At 38.4% G+C, this 24,797-nt stretch overlaps 1 protein-coding gene across 1 annotated transcript in view; it reads right to left on the bottom strand.

The window, feature by feature from the left end:
• Positions 1–1,978: 1,978 nt before the first annotated feature.
• Positions 1,979–24,797, bottom strand: part of PHRF1 (PHD and ring finger domains 1) — a 41,684-nt gene continuing 18,865 nt past the window's right edge. Inside the window, 14 exon segments of the mRNA XM_063289285.1 lie at positions 1,979–2,884; positions 2,886–2,978; positions 3,230–3,358; positions 5,871–6,131; positions 6,696–6,847; positions 8,074–10,776; positions 11,558–11,712; positions 18,343–18,465; positions 19,577–19,764; positions 19,958–20,082; positions 21,454–21,580; positions 22,766–22,938; positions 23,279–23,379; positions 24,183–24,304. Of these exon segments, the coding sequence (XP_063145355.1) occupies positions 2,837–2,884; positions 2,886–2,978; positions 3,230–3,358; positions 5,871–6,131; positions 6,696–6,847; positions 8,074–10,776; positions 11,558–11,712; positions 18,343–18,465; positions 19,577–19,764; positions 19,958–20,082; positions 21,454–21,580; positions 22,766–22,938; positions 23,279–23,379; positions 24,183–24,304 (4,500 nt within the window). The 3' untranslated portion in view covers positions 1,979–2,836.

Below are 24,797 nucleotides of genomic sequence, written 5' to 3'. Positions count from 1 at the left end.
CCCTATGAATTTTTAATTTTTTTTAAAGGAAAACATGGCATGCTGCAAAGATCAGCCTCTAGCATATTATTAAATTTAAAGAATTACACTAGGACCAACATGCCTACACAATAAATGGTCAATTGCAGCAGCCCATTATATGATTTGAGAATGTGCTCACCTGCCTTAAAAAAGAACCCCACAATGTTCAGCTGAGGTAGACAGAGAACATAGTGGAGGACCAGAGGGAGCAGTGGGGAACATTCACTCCCTTTCGCTTTCTAATAAATGGGCATTTTAGGACTGGCCATTCCTGCTTGGCAGCTATGTTGTGAACATGCAAGCCCTTTCCCACCTCTCCTGTACAACATTCATTTTGTATCAGCACCTATGGTATGGTCCCCAAACTCTAAATACATGCAGCAATCCAAAAATGTACATTTCTAAATTGACAATCAAGCTGTAAATACTGACAAAACAAGCCTCCAACCCATTAACATATAACATAGATGAAACAAAATGCACCCGAAAGTAGTAAGTAGCAACTAATTTAACTGTAGTTCAAAGGAACGGGTTATGGAATTATGCATGACCTTCTCCTGTATGTTCCTGACTCTCCCTGCATCCAATATTAGGTACCACAGTACTGCTATCATTTGGCAATTTGGTGTCCTCCAGATACTTGGCCTTTCAGATCAGCCATCATGACCAATGGCAAAGAACTGTTGGGATTTGTAGATTAAAAGGAATGGAGGATACCAGATTGTCTGCTTGCCTATCTTCCTGCTGGGATTTATATACCATGAGTCAATATGACTCTGTCCTAGAAATCAAGCCAAATTCTAGTCAGGGACACAGCAGATGGATACACCTTCTGGCTAGTTCTTGATTAAGTCATGCAAATGGATATATCCTTCAGTCTTTGTCAATTTTTTTTGGTAAAAATATTTCTGTTTAAATTAAAGGCAGGCAGCTTGTAAATCTCCAAATCTTGACTGTCAGCAAAACTGCAGAAATTAGAAGTGTAGTTACACATGAAAACCATAATATAGGCTTCAAAATTTTAAAAATAAAGAACTCTTCCCTCCCCCAAAGGCAATGCAGAAACCCCCCCCCCATCTTGCCTGTGACTAACATGGCCCTGCTTAGTTTGCACCATTGCTGTGTCCACTGTATTCCTCACACACCAAACAGTATTAAATGTGCTAACAGTGCTGCAAAGCTCAACTATTTTGGAAAATGATTCATATTAAAATTAAACAAATTTTGAAACTTGAATTCCCATTGCACTCTGCAGTATTTTTATTAAATTTTACTAAACCATACCTTCCTTCAAAGTATGCTGAACTAGCCTTAAATATGTTAACTGCCACAAGGATATTATATACTTATTGGAAAGGATGTTTGATTCCTTCCTTGAAAGCATGGTTAACCAACTTGTGGCAGGATGCCTCAGTGTCCAGAATAACTTCGTATCTAAAAAGTTAATCTCATGCAGAATTCAATGCTAACTACAAACCATTCCTGTGCTGTAATTTAATATATGGATTTGCACCATACCCCAAATTTTGATTTTTCTATATATGCAATTTATATTTCAATTTCATGGGCAATTAGATTTCTAGTACTTACTTAATTAGAATTTATAATTTTAGTTAATGATCTCTGCTGTATTAACCAGGTATTCCCAGTTTAAAGCTTAATAGTGATTTTTACTTCCTTTAATAAATCATATAATACATTTCATAATTTTATAAGTAATGAAAAATATATTGTAAAATGTAACCTCTGGGACATTTTAGATTCCAATTAACTTATTTGTACCTCACTACCGTAGTTTACCTTTTATTCTTTTTATATGTCTTCTATCTTTGTCTATACTTTTTTTTAAATTAAATATTTTAAAGAAAGTGAAGCTCCTGAAAATTGTGCCCACTTGATCTTGATTAACATCAGGAATCAGGAATAAGACCAGAATCAACAAATGAACAATTGTGAGTAAGAAGCAATTCAAAATAATTTTATAAATTGTAAGATTTCTGCTTTATACATAGTCTGGTTGCATTCCTTGTGTTTGCTTTTCAAACTCTGCTCTTCTCCATCTCTCTTGTTCAAAGGCAGTTCGTTGAATGCAAAATGGACTCCGAACCGGCCTTCAGTACATTATTCACAGGAAGCATCACACAACTCAGTTCACTGTCACGCTGCCCCAGAGATCCCAAATGAAGTTCCTCACTGAGACATTGTAACAAAACCTAAATAATTACCTCTATAGCAGGATTTTCAGAAAAAAATTTATAAAGGTTAACATACATCTGCGTGTCCCATTTGACAGAACAAGTCCAATGTTTCTTTCGCAGGACAGGCAAAAAAATACCACGGTTCAAGTATGAAACCAATTTCTGAGAATCACAAAAGAATCCGTATTTTTCATAAATAAGAACACAATGGGAGAAGCATACACTGTTGTATGCTGGATATAAAAGTGTCTGTTTTAAACTCTGGAGATAAGTGCACAGACCAAAAAGAAAGAAAAAGGAGGCTGAAGTAAAACCATGACAAATAATTAGGCCACCCCCACCATACACGCACATGCACACACACTTCCTTTCCCCAGAGTTTCTTCAGAGGTTAAGGGGGATTTGCTGACCCAAGTGTTTCTCAACCAGCAGTCAACTCCAAGAAGACACACTCCTATGTGAAAATGTGTCTAGCTGCAGGAAGGTCTTCTACATCCAGTTTCCAAGGATGGGGGAGAGAAAGGATTGCAACATGCAATGGTATATTCCTGCCTCCCTCGAAGGGAAGAAAAACATCGTCATCTAGAAAAGCTTTCTGCCTCTTCTACAGGCACTTCTCACTTCTTGGATGAGTCATGAGGCTCTTCTTCAGCATCAGTCTTTTTTGTGTTTCCTGATATGTTTGTATTTCTCCACATAAGCCTTCACAAGATTAGCCACCTTCACAGGGTTGATTTCACCACTTTTGCTATGACAGATCTGTAAAGAGATCAAGGGGGCTGTTTGTAAGTCAACTCCAGGAATTAATGCAAGCAGCAACCTTCTGCATTTCTCAACTTCAGATTCGCTATTTGCAAAGGGCAGGATATTACTGTGTCAGCTGCTAAAAACCAGCCCCCAAGATATGTACATACAACCACACCCATGCTTGTTTACTTACCTTTCCTTTCTTTCACACACACTATCACAGCCACCCTAAGATGAGAACATAACAATTCCACAATTCCAACCTTTTGCACAGCTTTCCGAAGAATATCCTTGTATTCCTCCTTTGTGATCTCTCTCTTCTGGTAAAAGGGCTTAATTGCAAGTTTCACTTCTTCCACCGCCCTCTCTTGCATATGAAGTTTCTTCATGTACTGCAAGGACAGACACTAGGCTAATTCAAAGATCCATGTGCAATCAGCATCTCAAAACATCCAATCAAAACATCGGTTACTGGACAGAGGTATATAAAATTTTTCCTGCCAGGACTACATTTTTTAAAATTGTTGTTTCACCCACCGACCATCAATGTGCAACACAGTAGAAGTTGGAATTTTGGGATCATTCAGGGTCTTGCCTGTTTCTTGAGGGGAGGGGAGGTTGAGTTTTACTGTATAAGATACTGTAATTATTATATTAACTTGAATGTTTTCCTCAGGATTAATAGCACTAGCTGTTCTCCCTTGAAGTTCTTCAGAAAAGATAAGTGGTTGGCTTTCACAAGAAAGAAAGCATTTAAAGTGTGATCTGAATAGAAACTCAGAGGCGATTTCTTAAACATTATTTAGATTTGTTGTACAGGTAGTCCTCGCTTACCCACCACTCACTCAGTGACCATTCAAAGTTATGATGGCGCTGTAAAAGGAAACTTATGACCAGTCCTTGAAGTTGGGGCTGTCATGAGATCATGATTCAGGCACTCGGCATTCAGCATGCATTTATGACAGCTGTAGCATCTCATAGCCACGTGATCATGATTTGCGACCTTCCCTGCTGGCTTCCAACAAGCAAAGTCAAATGGGGAAGCCAGCGGGAGGTTGCACATCATGGTCATGTAATGTCATGCTTAATGAGCCATGGTGATTCGCTAAACGACCGCAGCCTGAACTGACGTCGTAAGTCGGCGTAGTCACGTGATATTTCACTTAACAACTGCACCGCTTAGTGATGGAGCTGCTGGTCCCAACTGAGGTGGGTAAGTGAGGACTACCTGAACTATATAAGCATTATGTTGCATCAGACCCCAAACCTGTGTAGTCTAGGAATTTTTTTTCCCCACAGAGACTACCAGATGCCCCTGGGTATACCGGATATAAGCACATTAGGATTAAGGCGGGCCTTCTCTGCAGTGGCACCCGCCCTTTGGAATATTCTGCCCCTGGAGGTGAGACAGGCCCATTCACTCCTGGACTTCCGGAAGAACCTAAAAACCTGGTTCTGCCACCTCGCTTGGGGTGGGAGGGGCACCAGTTCATCTTGGGGGTGGCTATTATAGATCTCTCCCCAACTAACAAGATCTGCGCTGCTGGATTTTATATTTATTTTATTTTTACAGATTTATTTATATTGTAATTTATGTGTTTTAATTCTGACTGTAAACCGCCCAGAGTCCCCTTTTTGGGAGAGATGGGCGGTGATAGAAATTTTAAATATATATCTATATCTATATTTATCAATAAATAAATAAAGAGGCTTACTGCCACTGCAATGCATTGCCTACCATACCAGAAGCCACTGTTACACTGCATGAATTTGTCTTAAAACATCCAGCTTAGTAACCGTCTCAATGTTTTGCAATAACAAATGCCATATTTTAACATCTTTACCAAAAGCAGCCCCATAAGGTTCAGCTCAGATGGTGGAGTTTGCAGAAACATCTGACAGGCAAGCAACACATTTAAACAGCAAGAATGACAAGCATAAAGACAAGACATTGGCAGAATTTCCTACCCCAACAAGGGTTTTAGTGTGGAAACTGCACACATTCTTACATAAACAAGACAACCCTGCAACACAGTGTTTAGAATGTTAGACTGGGAAGACCCCAGTCCCCACCTGACTTTGAGTGTCACTGGGATGACTCTGAGCAAGTCACCACCTCTCAGAAAAACTACCTCACAAGATTTTGGTGTGAGGATGACACTATGTACCTGCTTTGAGTTCTTTAGAGGAATGGTGGGATATAAATGGAAGAAAAATATTCAGCAACAAATAAAACAATAGGTGGATAGCAGCTAGATGAGAGATAGATAAAGAAAATAAAGCTCACTCCTACCATAAGTTCTTACGTTTTGACTGCAAAGAATTTGTAACTGTTATTGCTTGCCCTTTTACAGCTCTGGGTATCCCATCAGTTTAGACTTGAAAACAGAGATAAATGTAACTTAATATGCTTTTGAGATATCAAATATCACTCTAGCTTGCCATTCTAGTTACCAAAGAGGGAATACCTTCTGTATGCTATACCATGAAAAGGGCCAATGAGATACAGGCTTTTTTCTTAGAAAGAGGAAAAACATGATGCAGATCAAATACTGAATGGAGAGAAGCTAGAACATGAGATCGTCCAATGGAACTGATCAGCAGGACTTTACAACAAACTTTATGAACTACAACATTAATTTATGCAACTCCTGGCCACAACCATGGGTTACAGCAACTAACTGAGATGCCTTAAAGAAGAAGGCACTTTCAAAGAGGACACCTTCAACAATTATTTCCCCAATGGACACATGTTAGTGATACACTTCTGAAACCAAATAATAGGTAGAATGATCAACAAAGATGTTGTTGGACCAGCAGTTCAATTTTTAGGTTTTATATCCTTAAAAATGGGATCTACTGACCTTAAACACATCATCTAGCTAGCCACTCACATCCACCCACCTCTTCATTTTTTGTTTTATCCACTGGAGACTTAGATGCTTTGACTTTTTCTTCTGCATCTCCTGTGGAAGCTGCCTGAACACCTGGTTCTGAAGCTGTGGCCAAATTGCCGGATTCTGGAATTAACCCCTGCCCTGCCATGCAGGTGAGCAGCGGAAGATTCCCTTGTACGATGAACTGAACGGTGGGCTGACTGACAGGTACATAAGGGGGGAGAGCTGAAGGAAGTGGTGCTGTCAAAGGCAGGTTCGGATTGTAAACCTAAAGAAGAGAAACAGAAATTAGTCATCATTTATGTTAAAACACTGAGCCTGAAGACCACCCACATGTTCTAAGAAGAGCTGTCTTTACCAGAACGTTATCCTATCTATCTATCTATCTATCTATCTATCTATCTATCTATCTATCTATCTATCATCCATCCATCCATCCATCCATCCATCCATCCATCCATCCATCCAATTTATATGGCCACCCATCTCACAAAAAGTTACTCTGGGCGGCCATATAAATTTGCATGACCTGCTGCCAATTCAAAAGGGCCTCACTTCTATTACTGATCAACAATGAATGGGCCTTAACTACAAAAAGTGTTTTTATGGAAACTAAGCATTGTCCTTAAAATATCAAAATTAATTAGTGGAAGGCAGAGATCATAAGCAGAATAGGTTGTAATCCAAAGGTTACTGAGTTGCCTGGGCAACATGAAATGTCCTGCATGTAGAGGAGGAAGGGCATTCTGCAATGAAATCAAGCGGGTCACAAGGTCACAGATGGGAGTGGAATGGCCGTCCATCATGCTCAACTTCTGGAGTGGGAACCAACCTGAGAGGAATCTAGATCAGGAAACATAGGCTCAGGAATCATATAATTGGTTGGAGGAGGCTCAGTTAACTGCACCTGATTTAACGTTTGGGTCAAATCCTCTGCTTTCCAGACCCCTTCTTTTGGTCTCTGCTGTTTACAGAACGGTGTCCCTAAAAATTCCCCAAAGAAAAGAATTTCAGCATAGCAATATATCCAGAAAATCATAGCAGATAACACATCTTCATCTAGCCAACATTAGGACAGCTTAAGAATACATTTGAAGCAAATCTCCTTATTTTAGCAGAAAGGCTATTCTCAGTTTTTAGAAATACCTCTACAGTCAAATTGACTAGCACATTTACACCCTAAGTTGGGTGATAATTAGCATACTTAATGGGATTCCAGGATGAGGGTGGAGGCAACTGAATTCTAAAGACACATAATAATTCCTATTGATTAAAAACATATACTGTGTATTCATATGTGTCGGGAACTCCATGGCTCAGTTAACACGATACCTCACAATTCCTTTGGCACTTACAACTGAACTAGAGTTATGATTTGCAATTGCCCTCCAAACTACAGTCAAACTTTGGTTTACCATGCTGACTAGGAGGTCAAATGCCAGTTCAGAAGGCATAAAAGGGAGACCAAAGCAGGAAAAACACATTGACTAAGAATTAAGAATCCATCATAAAAAACATATGACAAGAAGAACCAACAGAGACTACTACTTCAAGAAATGTTCTCAGGGATCTGCATTTTCTCTCCTAAACTTAGCAGCACATAACTGGCCTGTATCTGTCTACCACACTGGTCCCCAACCTTCTCCTCTGCAGACTACTAATGATATCTAAAATGTTTTGAGGACAACCATATGAGACAGGAGCCAGCAACATGGCATCTATGGAACCATGGCACATGGGATTCCCCCAGTCTCCCAATCGGCATCTGCAGGGTTCCCAAATAAGTAAATGTGTATGTGTATCAGGAATCACATAAGCAATGACTCTTACAAGATGTTGGTGTTTCTGCTTGAAAACTTACCAGATTTCAGAATACCAAAATCTCACAAGGCTTCGAGAGAGAACACCCTAAACTTAAACAACTGGACAATTTTGCAAGAATATGGCCATTTAGATAAAAAGAGGGTAAAAACTACTGGTCTATCATATACTGATTTTAAAAAGACATAAATCTGATTGAAATCAATGTGCCTTGAATTTATTTCACTTTCTCTGAAACACTACTTTTAAATTCAGCATGGAATATTCATTTAATAAGAACAGACTAACCTTGAATCAAGATGAGCATAATTTCTTCCAATTTTTATAAGGGAAAAAATGATTTTATTCTGAAATTTGCTTTAACATTTAAAAAATTCCACCTTACTTACTTGCTGTTTTATCTATGGTCAGCATATCACTTTCTTCTTCTTGAAGATTCCATGTAACTCTTTTCACTAATGCTTTAGATTTCAACACAGGACTCTGAGCTACTGCTTCCAGTTCAGCCTTATTGATATCAATTGAAGTTTCAACTAAGACAGGGTCCACATCTTTTGACAGTATTGGCATTTTGCTTTCAGGCAAAGTTTGAGTCAGGCTTGCCTCATCACAACTTGGTGTGTATTCCTCCTTTTCTAGAAGAGAATCTATTAAGAAAGGACATACATCGTTGTCTTCTTGTTTAATTTCAATTTCCTCCTGTCTCTCACTGCTTTGGTTATCAAGTCCTGATGAATCATAGTCTACTGTCAATTCATTCTCAATGGAGGAATCAATTTTATCAGGTAATGCTTCAGAATCTGTGCAATCCAGCTGGGAAGGAAGGATTTCATTACCTAAGTTATCATCATCCACTCTAGAAGAATCTTCAAATGCAACTTTAATTACATGATCTTTTGAAGAAATCTGTTGTGCATGCATTAGATCACAATGAATATTCATAGTTTCTTGCTCTGTGTTTTCCCACACTTGCACCCGGGAAAGAGAATGCTCAAAAGAATGGCTGATTTGGTCATCCAAAGATCTGAGCTCTTTTTCTTGAAGAGGTAGTGGAGACATCCCTTTTAGCTTGTGTTTACTTTCTTTGGAGCATGACTGCGATTGTAGTGACTTTTCCTTAGATTTAGATCCTTTTGATTCATGAGGTTTTAATACAGGTGATCTTGACCGCCTTTTATGCTTCTCCCAAGATCTGGATCTTTTTCTATCTCTTGATCTTGAGGTCCTCTCCTTTTCATACCTATCATAGCTTCTCTCTCTTCTGTGTTTCTTTTTTTTAGTTCTCTCAGTACTGTTTGATGGGGAACATTCTTGATCTCTTGCTCTAGAGGTAGAGTGCTTTTTCTTTTTCCTGCTTCCATATAACTCAAAAGAAGAGTTGCCAGGACTACCAGATTGAGATCTAGATCTCTCATGCTCTTTCAGCCAGAAACTTATTTTTTTGTCTTTAGTTTTACTTTTTGCTTTCTTTTTTTTTGATCGCTCATGGCTACTGGAACAGTCACTTGATGATTGTCGAATTTCTGTTTTAATTCCACAGCTTTTGCTATACTTTTTTTCAACTGAGTGGGAAGTTGATCTGGAACTTCTGTCCCTTGAACGTGTCCTTGATCTAGATCTTGATGTAGTATGTTTGCATTCTTTTATGTTTGTCTTTTTAATTTCTCTCTGGCTCTGAGAACTGGAATTTGATGGGGATCTTGAAAAAGATCGCTTTCTTGCTTGCTCACTTTTAAGAATGTTTTGCTGCTCTTTTTCTATTAAGGGACTAGCTAATTCCTTTTCTACCCTAACTATATCCTGATTGTCCTCAAAAACTAACCCAGGGCTATCTTTATCCTTGTCATTTAAATGTTCTGCATCATAAACTTGCTTAATAGCTGAGGAGGTAGAGGGCATACCTGAGAATCCCTTACCAGCACCTTTATCTTGTTCTGCATCAGAGACCTGTTCCACAAATCTCTCCTTTATTACCAAATCATCATGAGATTCTGTGTTACCTGATGGCACATCCAACAACTCAACCTCAGATCCAAAGATATTTTCTAGCGGGTAAGGAGTAATGCGGCGCACTGTTTGGAAGGTCTGAACTTTTGGACTTGCTATGGATATTGTTCTGGTAATATTGGTGAGGGGTAACCTTTCAGGGCTACTATGTGTTGAACTTGAATCTGAGCCTGTGGGATCAAAAGGATCATATATTTCACTTTTGACGGGTTTCACTTTTTTCAGTGAAAAAAGGGGTGAAGGATTCTCCTTTTGTTGCACTTTATTGTCCACTGGTCGAAAAGTATTGCAAAATCCAGGATTAGACAGTCTGTTGGAGTGCCCCATATTTCCAGGAATGTTAATTTTAAAGCTCTCAAAGGAGGCACTTCCAACTTTCCCCCTTGCTGAAGGAAGTGAGGAACTGCCATGAGTAACAGCATTTGCAGAAGTGACTCCTGTTGCATGTGTTTGTTGCTGAGTAGCACGTGGCTTGCTGCTTTCCATTTTGTTGCTTCTGATTGGCTGGTTTGTGTTCCCTTTGCCAGTCAACTGCGTTACACAGGAACTGGGAATGTTATTATTTCGGTCACTGGCAGATTGCAGTCCAAGATGTCCACTGTTTGTTTCCTTTTTAATCTTTGGTATTCGTGGAAGTTCAGAGATATCAGGTCTTTTAGGAGATGATTTCAAAGGCTGCTTGACATAAATTGTTTTTGAAATGGAACTGGAGTTGTTGTACAGTTTAGGAGGTGCAGAAAGAGGGCCCACAGATAGCTTAGAGCCTCCATTAAATTTGGATGAGTCACCTAGTTTGCTGCTGATTCTATTCAGATTTGCTAAATTCTGAGTCTGAACAGATCTTGGAGTCATGGAGTAATCAAATCGAATTGGAGCCCTTCCAAATGTAGTATGTGGAGGATTCACTGTTCTGTTTGTTATGCTTAATGACAATGTAGATGACAAGCAAGACTCTGAGATGGCAGTTTTGGAGTTGGAAGGATCAGTGCCAGAGTCTGTAATTAAGGTCCCCAAAATTGGTGTCCTTGATTGGGAATTGTCCTCCAAAACCTCCTCTGGTTTTGAACTGCCATACAGTAATGGGACTGAAAACAATTAGAGAAAAAAAACAGTTTTCAATCATGTGCTCATACTAATACTAAAATATTACAATGTTAAAATGAAACAAAATCATTTTGAGCAGCTACTATCTTTCACTTACCACTGAAATCCTTTTAAATGTTTACTTTATTGCAAGTTTTTAAAAATAGATGAAAATACAAAAAATCTGACCAGCTACAAAACCGCCAAGAACTATAAACAAAAATAAAAACCAGAACATAATTAATAATAAACAATAACAAACAAAAGGAAAAAGGAAAAAAAATATGGACTATTTAGGCAAGTCACCTGTACATCAAGTATTAAACATTTCAAATTAAAAATAACCTCTATTCTTGTAAAATATCATGAAATCTATGGCAAAGAGAAACATATTGCATTATTTTTTGATTAGTGGAAAAATTATTTCTCAAAATAATTCTCTTAGCAATTCCTCATGACTAATATAAATATGTGGAATATGACTTCCCCATCTTTGAAACGTAAATACTACTGAAATGCTACATTCAATCTTAGTGGTTTTTAATATAGCAGTAAGTTATCTTCTCATGCACAAATCAAAGCTCTTTTTGATTAATCTTAATTAAAAAAAAACCTGTTCTTATATGATAAGCTATTTCAAAGCAATTTCAGTGCAAAGCAATTTCGACTGCTACAGTATGTGGTTTCTGTTAACCACCCAGAGTCATGTATTTGAGATAGGTGGCCATATAAATCAAAAAAATAAAAAATAAAAATAAGGCTGTTAGAAGCCTAAGACCTCACCTGCTTTCTTTGCTGTTAAGGATCCATCTCTGTTAATAACAACATCAGAACCACTCATCATAAGGAGGCTCTGTCCAGTCAGGATGCTCCCCAACAAGTCAGGCACTGGAGCTGGCTCAGCTTCTGGCTCAGATACCAAGGCAGGAACACCCCTCCTATAAATTAGAGAGTTTTTGTATTGCACAGAACTATGTCAATTACATCAATTTAGTACATGACCTTTCTGCAGACATTCAGAAGTGTAGTTCAGTCTTCATGAATTCAGGACAATTATATGGTTTTGCACAGGCAATACATATTTTAGATTATTGCTGCCCCTTCTTTCTAAAAAAGAAGGGAAGCACACAAATGAAATAAAACTGTGATGAGGAAAGAAAAGGACAGGTACAGTTTCTCTATAGAGACTGCTGAAAGGAAAGCATTGGAAAAAAATAGCAGTATTGTATTACTTAATGCCATGCAAGTTTCACTACAGACTGGATCAGGGCCAAGAAAATGAAAATTCTGAAAAGGCTGCAGATGGACAACATGTGGTTCTGGGAGCTGGGGAGATCTCAGACTCTGAATGGGCTTCCATTCATCTGGAAGGAACAAGTGCAGAGCGGGCTGGCGTTCTCCTCTCCTTCCTCATCAGAAACCCAATTGGCCACAGTAAGCTGGAGTGCGTTTGAGCAGCTGGCCCATAAAGTGCAATATTTTCTGGGCAGTAATAGCTTAGTTGAAGTAGTCCATCCTCTGCTAGGTTCATGGTTAGACTACTGCAATGTATGATGTAGAGCTGTCCTTGAAGACAACCTGAAAAATGCAGCTGGTGGAAAATGCAGCAGAGTCTTCTGCGTCAGACATCTTTCAGAGACCACATAACACAGGTTTTAAAGGAACACACAAGGTGCTCTGTGCCAATTAATCTTCACGATTTTAATTAAGGCCCTACGTGGTTTGAGACCAGGGAGAAGTAACAATGAGGAAGCAGAAGTGGGCCTTCTTTGCTCCTGGTTTTGGATTGTCCTTCCCCTTGAAGTTAAGCTATCACCTATACTGTTTATTTTTCAATGTCAGGTGAAGTCCTGGCTTTTCATCCATGCATTGTGAATTACATGACAAAATAAATGCAATGATTAGAAACAACCAAATGTAAAAATAAAAAGCTACAATAATTTAATCTCATTGAATTAAATGAGTTTTGTTTCTAATTTAAGAATTAAACATAAATAATCGACATAACAACTCAATCTTTTAAAAAACGCTCAGAGTCACTTGGATAGTGAGATGGGCGGCGTACAAATGTGATCAATCAATTAGGCTTTTAAATTATAACATAGCATAATACAATGTAAGACATACTCGTCATGAAGAGAAACAAGGAGAAAAGAAAGCAAAATAGTAGTACGGGGAAGGGGAGAAAAGACGAGGTAGAAACAAATCTTAGAATTACTGAGTTTCTTTCTTTCTTTCAAATAAACATTTGCTTGGAATAGGCAAATGAAACACCTATCTTCAATTTTATACCCTGATGTTATGTAGATTGCTGGTGAAGGGCGCCCTCTCCAGGGAGAAAAGCACACGCACAGTACTGAATCTCTGGCTCCCAATCAAGACGACCAGAGAAGATCCACCTTAGCTTTCTGGGGTTTTTCTAGTGGAGTTTGCTAGTGCCTTTCAGTTTAGCAGGATTTTTGTCTAATAGAGTAGAACAATAAACATTAGAAGCTTAATCTTCTGGTCTCAGTAAGATTCTTCGCTCTAAATCCTGAGACCTTCCTTCTGATTAACAGGTGATCCTGAAACCCACAACAGAAGATCTTAAATCCTTCTCTATCTATATAAATCTTTCTGAACCTTAAGATCATGCACAGAGGCCCTGCTCTGTGTTCCCTGGTAGAAATACAATGGATGAACTCAGAGCATAGAAGCTGTTGTTGTTGTTTTGTAGTACCACCTACACTATGGCAAGCCCTGCCAAAATAATTTGCCCTGCCTATGGTGGTTTGTCTTTTTCAGCAAACAATTAAAGACCTGCTTTTTAATGTGACTACTTGGGTATTATTTTGACTGAACTAAAACATTTAGGAAAATTTAGGAAACCTGTAATGTTAACTCACTGGGAGGCTAACCAATTAATTCATGGGGAGCATCTCAGAACATGTCAACGGGCAGAATGGGAGGAGATTTTAGTCTGTTCTTCTTCCCTCTCTATTCCCCAGCAGCAACTCTCTCACTGATCTGTGAGTTCACACAGCATAGCAGGACAAATGGAGAAACCTGAGAGCATGACTCTTCTCCTATTCAGCAAACAGCAAAGTTGCACCAGATCAAAAGCTTCCTGGTGATTGAAGGCATCTTTCCAGCCAAGGGAGGCTTTTGCTACATGCAACTCTTTGCTTTAAATTATGTTGCCATCTTCTCACTATGAATATTTCTTGGAAAGGCAGAAATAATTAAATAAAACTATGTAAGTCCATCAAAAATTGATGCTAGAGAGGCAATCACTTTGAACAAGTGACATTTAAAACAATACAGGTAGACCTCACTTACCAACCATGTTTAGCAACCATTCAAAGTTACAGTAACACTGAAAAAGTAATTTTACGACCAGTCTTCGCATTTATGACCATCACAGTGTCCCCGCGGTTACATGCTTGACATTTGGGTGCTTCAAAACCAGCGGGCATGACTCTTGCAGCGTCCCACAGTCATGTGATCACCATTTGTATGCTTTGCAACTGGCTTGCGAAGAGCAGAGTCAACGGAGAAGGTGGCAGTAAGATCACAAGTCACAGTCATGTGATATCTAGCTTAACAACTATGAGTGATTTGCTTAATGACCGCAGTGGAACTGAGTTTGTAAGTCCGTCGTGGTCACGTGTTTTGCTCAGCAACCGTGGTGCTTAGCGACAGAGTTGCCAGTCTCAATTGTAGTCACTAAGGGAGGACTACCTGTATTTCTATTTTTAAAAATACCTTGCACCTGAGAACTTAATTCTGAAGGACAGCTTACAAATTTATACATAAATTTACAAATGCATATGTTCAACTAAAACTGAAACAAGTAGTTTGAAAAAAAAAACCCAATGAACTGCTTCCATGTTGGAATGTCATTATGGCATTCCTATTGGTGCCATTTTGGTTTCACCTTACCTGTAAAAACTCACCTTCAATTTGCCTTCTTTGGAGGTTAACATTTGGCTGCATTCCTGCTCTTTAGTAGATTCTCCCCTAAATCTCAATGAGCTTTGGCCCTCTTTGGCTCTAGAGGGGACATCTCAGTGTACTCGGCTTACAGTATGGCTCCTAATAAAAAGGAAGCAGAAAGCTCCCTAAACTTTAAAGCATATTTATTAGTAGTAATATTATTTCACAGGCATGATCCATATGACAGAAACTTCATTTTTTCATAAATCTTGGGGAGAGGAGCAGGAATCCAGCCAAATGACCCTGTTCAAATCCTAAGCATGGAAACTGTATTTCTTGTATGCAAATTTACTAGCCAAAATTTTAGGATCCTTTCTCTCTCTCTCAGCCTCTATTACTTATCTCACAGCATTGTTATAATAGTTATATGGCGGGGAGCAAACTGAAAGGAAGGCCAGGTATAATAAATAACACCAACCAAGTAACTTCTTTAAAAAAATCTGGCACATTCAACATCACTGGAGATTCCACAAAACATGTGAATTAGCTATGTTTACTGAAAAGTTGAAAGAAAAAAGAGCCAAATGCATCACAAAGTTCTTCCTCAAATATGTTTTCTAGTGTTCCTGATATGGAAAACCACCTCCACTGACCCCCATTTTGACTGTGGAAAGGAAAGAAGTAATGAGCATAGTTGCTTCTCATTAGCTCTAGTTTGCTTCTGTCTGAATTCCCATAAATATCATCATGATATCCAAACCCTGTCTTGAAAGCTGGATGGCAGAGAGTAGCCATTGCCAACCTGATGTCTTCAACTGCAACTGTGCAGGCTTGGGGTTTTGGATGCAATAGGCATGTAGAAGGCCCTTTTTAACTAGGAGTGAAAGATTTATGTAGGACATCAAAGATCCAGAATCTGAGTTCCTTACTTTGAGCCTTCAGGACCAGAATCGGACATCAAGTCTCTGTGATCCCACTTCTCTTACTATTCTCAAATTGTTCCTTAAAATCCACTTTTCCACAAAGCCTTTGTCACCAGTCCCTACTGTAGCTATGTTTAAGCAATTCATAAATTGCTTTAAGATGACATTGATACATTTCACATCAAGAAAATAACCACAATCACTTCAGGTTCTTCCTCTGTTTAGCCCATGGCTTTTATCTCCCCGTAGGCCAGTTGTAAGCTCTTAGCTCTTTTAAAGCAAGGAGCTGTTTTCTCATTTTTTAAGAAGAACCAAAGACATAGTTAGTGCCATATTATACATCTAATAAATAAATTATATAAAACTGCACCACCCTTTCCTCCAAAACTTGAAGTAACCCCCCAGAACAAACTGCATTATCTTTTCCCCTTTCCTTTCACGCCCACAAGCAATCATCCTGCTCAGCCAAATCCCCAGTCACCTGCTTAGAGTCTCCAACTGCAAAAGAACACCCCAGAGCCAACATTCCTTCTCACATGCCTGTTAAAGGAATGCAGTCTCAAAACCTTCCTCTTGGCAAGTGAGACATGATGGAAATGGACACTAAATGTATTTAAAAGCAAATAAACAAGTAACATTTGAGTTTGGAGTTCCTCATCACTAGAAGTGGTTACTCTAAAGATCTATAGGTAGCTCAGGAGTTTGTGACTGGGTGTGCTACAGTTTTATTTTATACATTGCTGAATATATGGAACCCTGCATGAATAAGTTTTAGGTTTTTTTTTAATAACATGCTTGTTATCTAACCCTGACCAAAATAAGCAAATATTAAAAAAAAAAAAGGAAAATGGGAATAAGTATGCAGGAGAGGTATGCTTACACAAGAACAAAAACATTTCCATTAGATTTTCTACAATAAATTAAGAAGCAGAAATGTTTATAGTGGAATACACAGAGTATCTTTAAAACAGAAGTGAGAGAAAGAGACCTAAACACAAAGCCATGGCTTGTTTGAACATGGTTTGTTAAACAAGCCATGCTGACCTTGTTCCCCCAGTATACTGAGCCAAAAACTATGGTTTGTAAACAAGATTCACACATCACACAAAGCTAAAACCACACCAGCTACCTTCTGGCTTAATGCAAAACAGAAACCCACTTTTTGTGGCCTATAAATCTGGTACATAACATTTCCTCCATCACCATTCCTCCTCCCCGCTTCCCCCCCCAAAAGGCAGAATTGACTATCAAAAGAAGGGATAGGTATTTGGCCTTTTCCTTCCTCGGCTTTCTCCATCAAAAGAGGACGCTGATGACAGTGTCCTTTCAGAAATACATACCTTTATGTACAACAGAAAAATACCTCCTGCATCTTTTAGTATACATTCTCCAGGTTGCAAACAGAATTCCCTCCTTCTGACCATCAATTGTTCCTTAATTGTTTTGAGTATAAGATATTCTACAGAAGAATGCAGTTTCTGAGCTACATTTCTATCAACAACCATCCCTTCCATATATTGGGGAACTGTTATACATTTTATATTCCCACAAAAACAGAATCAGCTAGTGTGAAGCTAGTATATATGTATATGTGCATGTAAACATCAACTTCATCATTAACACTGATGATTGTTTATCACCAAGGCACATGGTGAACATTTTCATTCTGGTAAATTTTAATTTTAGTACAGGTGGGTTGAGCTTTCTTCCTTTTTTTTTTTTTTTTTTTAAGAGAAAGCTAGACAGAATTACAAAGTAGTATTTCTCAACCAATTCTAAAGCCAAACATGCATGTACAAAATAACGGCAAAAGATCTACCAGTGTTACTTTGGCTATATATCCTGAGCTTTCCAAGTGTATCTTTCATTCACTTTATACCCCATCTTTAATTCAGGATTTCAAGGTAGCACACACAGCGCTTTCTCCTTCTGTTTTACCCCAATCCAACATAACTTGTGTGATAAGTTGGGCTGAGAGAGAGTGACTGGCCCAAAGTCACGCAATGAGTTCTGTAGCTGAGGGTGGACTAGAACCTGGACCTCCTTGCTCCTACTCAACATTTCAACCACTACACCCGTACTTCTCAACCTTGGCAACTTTATGATGTGTGGACTTCAACTCCCAGAATTCCCCAGCTAGCCAGGGAATTCTGGGAGTTGGAAGTCCACACATCTTAAAGTCACCAAGGTTGGGAAACACTGCAATATACCATACTGGCTTTTCCCAATGTTCTTGGAAGTGTATGTTTTTTAACTGAAGACCCTACGAAAAGAAATGTTTAAAATGGAATCCTAAGCTCTTTCCATCAGACAGTCTTTTATCCTGGAACACAACACTGCTATCAAGCAGCACAATATATGCAACACTAAGAGATACTATTATTGCACTACTTCCTCATTACTTTTTCCCTGATTCAGAATTCAATAGAAACATTCTGTTTGTAATTTTGTCTAAGTGTTTCAACTCTTCAGTTATATTATTTTGTGACCTTTTTCACAGAAGAAAAATGGAAGGAAATTATCTGTATCTTATCCAAAGACAATTAACCATTAAGACTGACCTCTGTCAAGTTATATGTCCTGCTTACATTACTGCACTGGAGGAAATGTTGGCTTTTCAGTGTGGCATGAAAAGAAACCATAAGAGAGATCACCAGACAGAAGAAAATTTTGCTAGAAAGCTCAAGCAAATACTTTATGCAAGAAAGCATTTCCCCTGACTAGTCTTACCCCGGGAGCCCAACAGCCACTGGCCTAGCGACAGGGCGATGTGATCTAAGTGCTGACTGGGAAAGACCTCTTCTTTTGGTGCTCACTGGTGAGGCTGAGTTAACAACAGGAAGCTCTTCATTGCTAAAGAGAGAAAAACTTGAAAGATCACTGGAAATGTCCCATCTTAGTTCAGCTTTAACTATTATTCTTATTATAATAATAGAAATAGTTGGATGGAAAATGTTTGAAATTGAGGAAAAGCAAGCATGCAATGTATTGATTTCTGCTTTAGTAAATTTCATGATCTACTTTGGATCTAGACCCAATTTTTTTATTTCCTGGTAAGATCAATGCAAAGTGCAATGAGTGCTGTATTAGCAAGAAATACTCAAAAAGACACAAACAAATATTTCTTTCTGAGAAATATCAAAATTGCCATTAGGAATATATGAACCTTTTTTTAGAGTCCCAAATAGGAATGTATACAATTTAATGTTTAGGGAGTGAAGAATTCTGGAAAACTCCAGAATGTACCATTTCTCCTCTGGCATACTGGTTCAGATATTTGAGAGTTATGTCAGCTTTCTGGAAGATAATTTGCTGAATGAAATGTAGCTTGTGCTGTTCTGGACATAGTGTTTCAGATAAAACAAGCCTGCTTCACAGAGGGCCCGTGTCCAGAACATCAACTGCTTCCAGGTTGGAGAATTAACCTCTGGAAAACCATCAGATCATCCCTAGAGTGGTCATACCAAGCAGGAAATGGAACATTCTAGAAGTTTTACCGTTTCAAGCAAAACAAATTGAGAAAAACACATTACATTGGAGTTATAGATATAAAACATTTTAATAAGCTACTATGTCAAGAGGAAGAAAAAATTCAAGAGGAAGAAAGTATTAAGAAAAATGTTCAATATGAGGGAAGCATCAGAATGTGAGTAAACTTATAGTATACTCAGACTTGAAATGTGCACCACCAAAAATATCAAAATACACAAAACAAGAGACACACTAAGATTTCATGCTAATATTTGGACAACCCTGATTGCTTTTAAAGAGAGATTCCATCAACTGAAACATTAATATTCAAAATGAGTAACTTAACAATGCAGTGAAAATTCTTAAAGAAAAGTGGGCATCAGATAATAGCCTTGAACTGTTCACAGCAGTTCCAAACATGACATTCTTGGAGTCTTACTCTGGTTTGAAGAAACATTTATTATTTTCTTCCCACTTATCCTATGGATCTTACCTGTTGTATGGATCTAGTTCAAAAGGATCCCCAAAGACAGAGAGGGAGGCAGCTCCAATATCAGCTCTCATAAGGCCAAGCGACGGTTCTATTGGCTTGCATATGGAAGGGATAGAAGTACCATGTATAGGCTTGCCAAGCCGAAGGGTTTTCGCTATTCGGGAACGAGCGGTCACCTCAGTTTTCACCTGGGTAGAACAGCAAGTTAGCTAAGCTAAGAGAGATGTTAATTTCCTTAAAGCGAGAAAACAGAACATGCACAACAGCAGCCACCACCATGCTCTAAAGATTATCACTGAATAAAGAAAACACCCCAATAAAATGTGCTGCTTGATTAACCAACAACATTTCTGCACTCCTGAAAATAGCAATGGAGCATACCTGGGTTTTTTTCCCCTTCCTCCTCTTTGTCCGACGCTTGCGTCTCTTAATCCAAGTTCCAGTGCCTTTTTTGCCAGCAGATGATTTTGTATGAGATTTTTTACTGGCGGCTTTTTTTCTCCTCCCTGAATTAAGCAAAATATCAAAGATTTTAGAATTAAGTATCCACAAACATGGGATGCTTGGCACATCTGCATGCTTAAAATAATATACAACTAGGCACCAATTGTACTTCAATGTAGAATAAATGGGAATTACCCTAAAAGGAATTATGCGCTGTTGGGGCTCTTATTACCGCCCCCCCCCCCAGCTAATACTTTCAGACAGACCTTCTGGCATATCTGTATGAATGAGAAAACTTCAAGGTCCCCAACTGGCTGCTGTGCTCACCTCCCATGGCTCTCTGCTTCACCCACCAGTTAAATTATGATGCAATACAAAGAACTAGACTCCAGCATTAGTTTTATTTTCAAGAATGTTCCAGTCACTTTTAGAAAGGAAAAGTGAGAAGCGGCTGCGGTCCAATGTTTAGTTTGAAAATGTGCCCATTGCCTCAGAGAAAAGAGATATATAAGCCGGAGCTAGCCGGAATAGCAAGGACTACTATCCCCATCAGTTATGTAGTGTTCTGGCAAATGGATACTTTGTGATCAGCCACAACCCTATGGCACCCCTGTTGTCACAGGACACATAACGTGCTCTCAAAATTCCCAAAGGGAACATCCATTTGTCCAAAACGATTAGGAGCCTTGAGATATCTGATCTTTTGAGTGCCTTAGCAATGCTATTGACAACATAATGCAAAATACTAGCTCATGCCAGATTTCATATATTTACCAAGTACCACAAGTTCCACACTCTTCATACATCTCTGACACACACTAATCTCTAATTGGATGATTTATCTAATCAAAAGAAATTCTATGCATTAATACAGGGATGCACAGATTTCATGGGGTCCAGGGCCATATTTGTATGCTTAACAAAAGCTTATTATCATTAATAAACTCTTGTATATGGCAACTGCTTTATTCTTTTCTGAAAGCCATAATCATAAAATAGAAATTCTGCAGCTCGTATGCATTTTTCACCTGTAAAATTTTGGGAGAAAACTCTTCGACATATTTTGCCACTCTTAGATGTTTGCCGCTATTTTTTCAAAAGAATGTTTTATGAGAATGTTCCTTTTTTGTCTTTTGTTTACAACTGCATTTTTAAATGGAAGTTATTTAACTGACACTGGGGACACCACTGGGGACATACATTGTGGAATGGAAACATTATATAAATAATGAAGACTGGCAGTGTGGCACTTGAGATTAAGGGCAAAGACACTTGTGTTCAGTAACTGTTCAGGCACAATTCTACCTGGGTAGCCTTGGGCCAGTCTGGCACATTCATCCAATTCTACTTCCTGGGGCGGGGTGGGGGTGGGGGAATGCATGACAAGCCTTCCTAGAAAATGTGACCAAGTGCCATCACTGTGACTGAATTACCTCTTCGTTTTTTCCTGGCTGTGGTCCGAGGAGTTAATGGTCTCTGGTATACAGCTGTGCTCAGCCCAGCTGCAACTGCCTCGATGGTTTCATCAAGAAACGAAGACATAAGGTAGCTTGGTACATGCTAAAATCAAGATCAATGTTTATAATTACTGGTTGAAGCTATCTAATGCTAAACTCATATTGTACTTGAAAAGAGAGATAAGAGAAACCCTTTCACCTCTAAATTTATTCCCAAATTATGTGATCTCTTTGTTACCAGCAGATGTTTCCCTCTCAATCACTCAAAGCCCTCCTGCCCAGGAAGTCATAAATTTGTGGATATCATAAATTATTGGTAAAGGAAATAAATGGTGAATCAGGTCAATGTATCCATCATTCCATTAGGAAACACACATGAATATAATGTCCTGTCCACACAATTATTTTTATTATGGTTGTGTGAAAACAATCTTAAGCATTTCTTGATCTTCTGCATTTACTTGCAGTAACAGGATATAACCTAGCGGCAAGCAGTCTCTTTCTGTACAATTTAACCAAAGCTGCTTTGACCACTGATGTATTTTTGACAACCTGAACATTATAACATATTGTAGGTTTGACTGCATCATTAGTTCCAGAAGTGGAGCAACTCTGCACACTTATGTAGTTACACAGGCATTTCATTATTGCAATAAACAAAAACACTGTAAACAGGAGATGCATATATTGAATTGTTCAGCACACTTGGCTCAGGAGTCACAGCTACTCAGCTTGCCAGAATATGCCTGCAGCATGCCCTTAGTGTTTGGGAATACGGAGGCTGAATGTCTGCATATTTTATACACATACACACTCATTTACAAATATTTATACATTTACAATGAAATTATATATGTATATATTTATATACAGTATTTAAATATTACAATGACACAAAGTATGTATTATCTTAGTCCTGCAAATTTACAGTAGGTCTAGGAGCTCCAAGATTCTTGTGAAATCCATCTCTTGCTAAAAGGATATTTGTACTTTTAAGCACAGAAAAATCAGTGGAAAGGTTTTCTATATTTCCTATACAAGTCCTACAGAACTGGATGAGTACTGAACACCAGCATTGTATTTTTTTGTACAATTCGTATTTACTTCACTGGGACCAATGGCTTGTGACAGAAATCTTCACACTTTTGATTATGTGTCAGAAATGATTGCAGGTACGCACCCTGCTCCTTCCATGTGGGCAAACAGTATACAGTGTGTGCATAGAGTACTTGGTCATTTACTGGACAATTGTCTGATGTCTATATCATTCCCTCAGATTAAACAGTACCTGAATTCTCTGTGCAGTTGTAATCCGATTTCGGTTCACCGTTGCCCGCACACGCTCACTTTGGCGTGTTCTAGCTATAGCTCGTGTTCGGACACTGGGACGCAGCCGACTAGTGGTAGGGATTACATCAGCTATGAGGGAAGCAACCTCCTCTTCACTCACCTGATCTGTTTCTTAAAAGAAGATCTGTGTCAGTTTTCAGCTATATTTCAACCATCTCTTGAACACCTTTCTAGAGTCCAAAATCTACACATCCCACAAACAAACACTGGCTAATACTTAAACAATTTGCAATACATGCAATTCATTCTGCCATTCAACAGGCAGCATTACTGAAAACTTACTGAATGTTGCTGCCATAGTAATGGTATTATACGGGACAAGTCATGTGGAAAATATGCCTCTATAAAATTACAGTAATGTAAAAATAAATGCCAGTATGTTATGAAATGGTGAAAAAGTCCTATTTTTCTGTAATTCAAACTAAAAATATGTTACAAAGAAAATACTTGCCAGCATCAACAGGCATAGCATTTGCAGGTGCACATGGTGGACAGAACCATTCATCTACAGGTACCTCACTTAAAGGTGGATTAAGGCATTCCATATGGTAACTAAAAAAAAGAGTATACAAGGGGTTCTTTCAAAACTGTAAAGGCAGAATATCATGCCCTTTTGCCTATTATGCAAACTGATCCTTCATATAGAGATGAACGTACATGCACAGGTTTCCGTTCTAACCACAGAGAGTCATGCATTAATATGGAATTACCAAATATGGAACTAGCAAATATTCCAAGATCTGACAAACAAAATACCAAAGCATCTAAGGAACCAGAAAAAGTTGTATGTTCCAATAAGAATTATCATTTACTAAAAATGTAACACACTTATAACGTATGTTAACTAGGAGCAGTGCTAAGGAGGGAGAGATAAGATGTATTTTAAAATTCTCTGTATGAGGGTACCTCTTTAGATATTCATAACCTGTAACTGCAGAGTACGACCAGAAAGCTCACTGTGGCCTCACCCTGTACATCTATAAGCAACACATCTTTGTCACAAGATCTAGTAGGAAAAGTATAATTACAAAGTGTCCCACGATCAGAAGTCACAATGCAAGTTTCCCAACACTATGCAGCTTTATAACCAAGTTCACCCGAAAGCAATTACATTTCTGTTGCAGGGTTTCCAAGTAACCATGTGATACAGCCAAGTATCCAGATCACTCTCCAAACATACAAATTATGAATGACTGGAGAAGCCTAAAAGAGACATGTGATCAGATCTGTCAGGCAAAAATGTAATATCTTCTATATTAAAAACCGACTAACACTCTCAAGTGGAATCCTAATCTCAAGAAGCACTTGACAAATGTAGCAACCAAGAAAGATTTTTAAAGGCAAGGGCTCTGTACCCTGCATCGCAGCCATCACAAAGAAGCAAGCGATCTTCTCTGTCACTTCGACCACACACTTCACAAAAGGTGGGATCTTCCTCCAGATCTTCTTCCTGAGATTTTGTATTCTCAACAGGAATCTAAAGAGAACATTTTAAGGAAGTTTTGCATTGTTCATAGCAAAACAACTACAGTTCCTGTAGCAGCAACTCATTTTTGCCTAATTCTATCCAAGCATGAGCTTTTTTGGTGTGTTCTTTCATCACGATGCCAGATTTAAGGAGAGGTGTCACCAGGAATGAAGCTACTTCCATCCCATCTTTATATGGATTTTTTAATTCAAGGTAACATAAAAAAAAAATTCAACCTAAAGCATTTTCAGTTTAAATGTCACAGTTCACAAATTCTACTTTGTGTTCTTTCTACATATTCTTAGTAGCTGGTTGCTTGTTTCTATTTTATGAAAGGGTCTATGAAAGTAAACTAAAGCAGCAGCAGCAAGATTTTTACTGCTTATTTCCAAGGAACTTCCACAGCAGTACCCGAAGAACTTTATATATATTACCAAAGAACTTTTTACTATCTCAGAAAAAAACCCATTAATCTAAATTAATTAAGCCGATTTTACTTAAC

Source organism: Candoia aspera, chromosome 1 (assembly GCF_035149785.1).
Source record: "Candoia aspera isolate rCanAsp1 chromosome 1, rCanAsp1.hap2, whole genome shotgun sequence".
Lineage (NCBI taxonomy): Eukaryota > Metazoa > Chordata > Lepidosauria > Squamata > Boidae > Candoia > Candoia aspera.
Note: the sequence above shows the minus strand (reverse complement) of the source record. Positions and strands in the feature narration are given on the sequence as shown.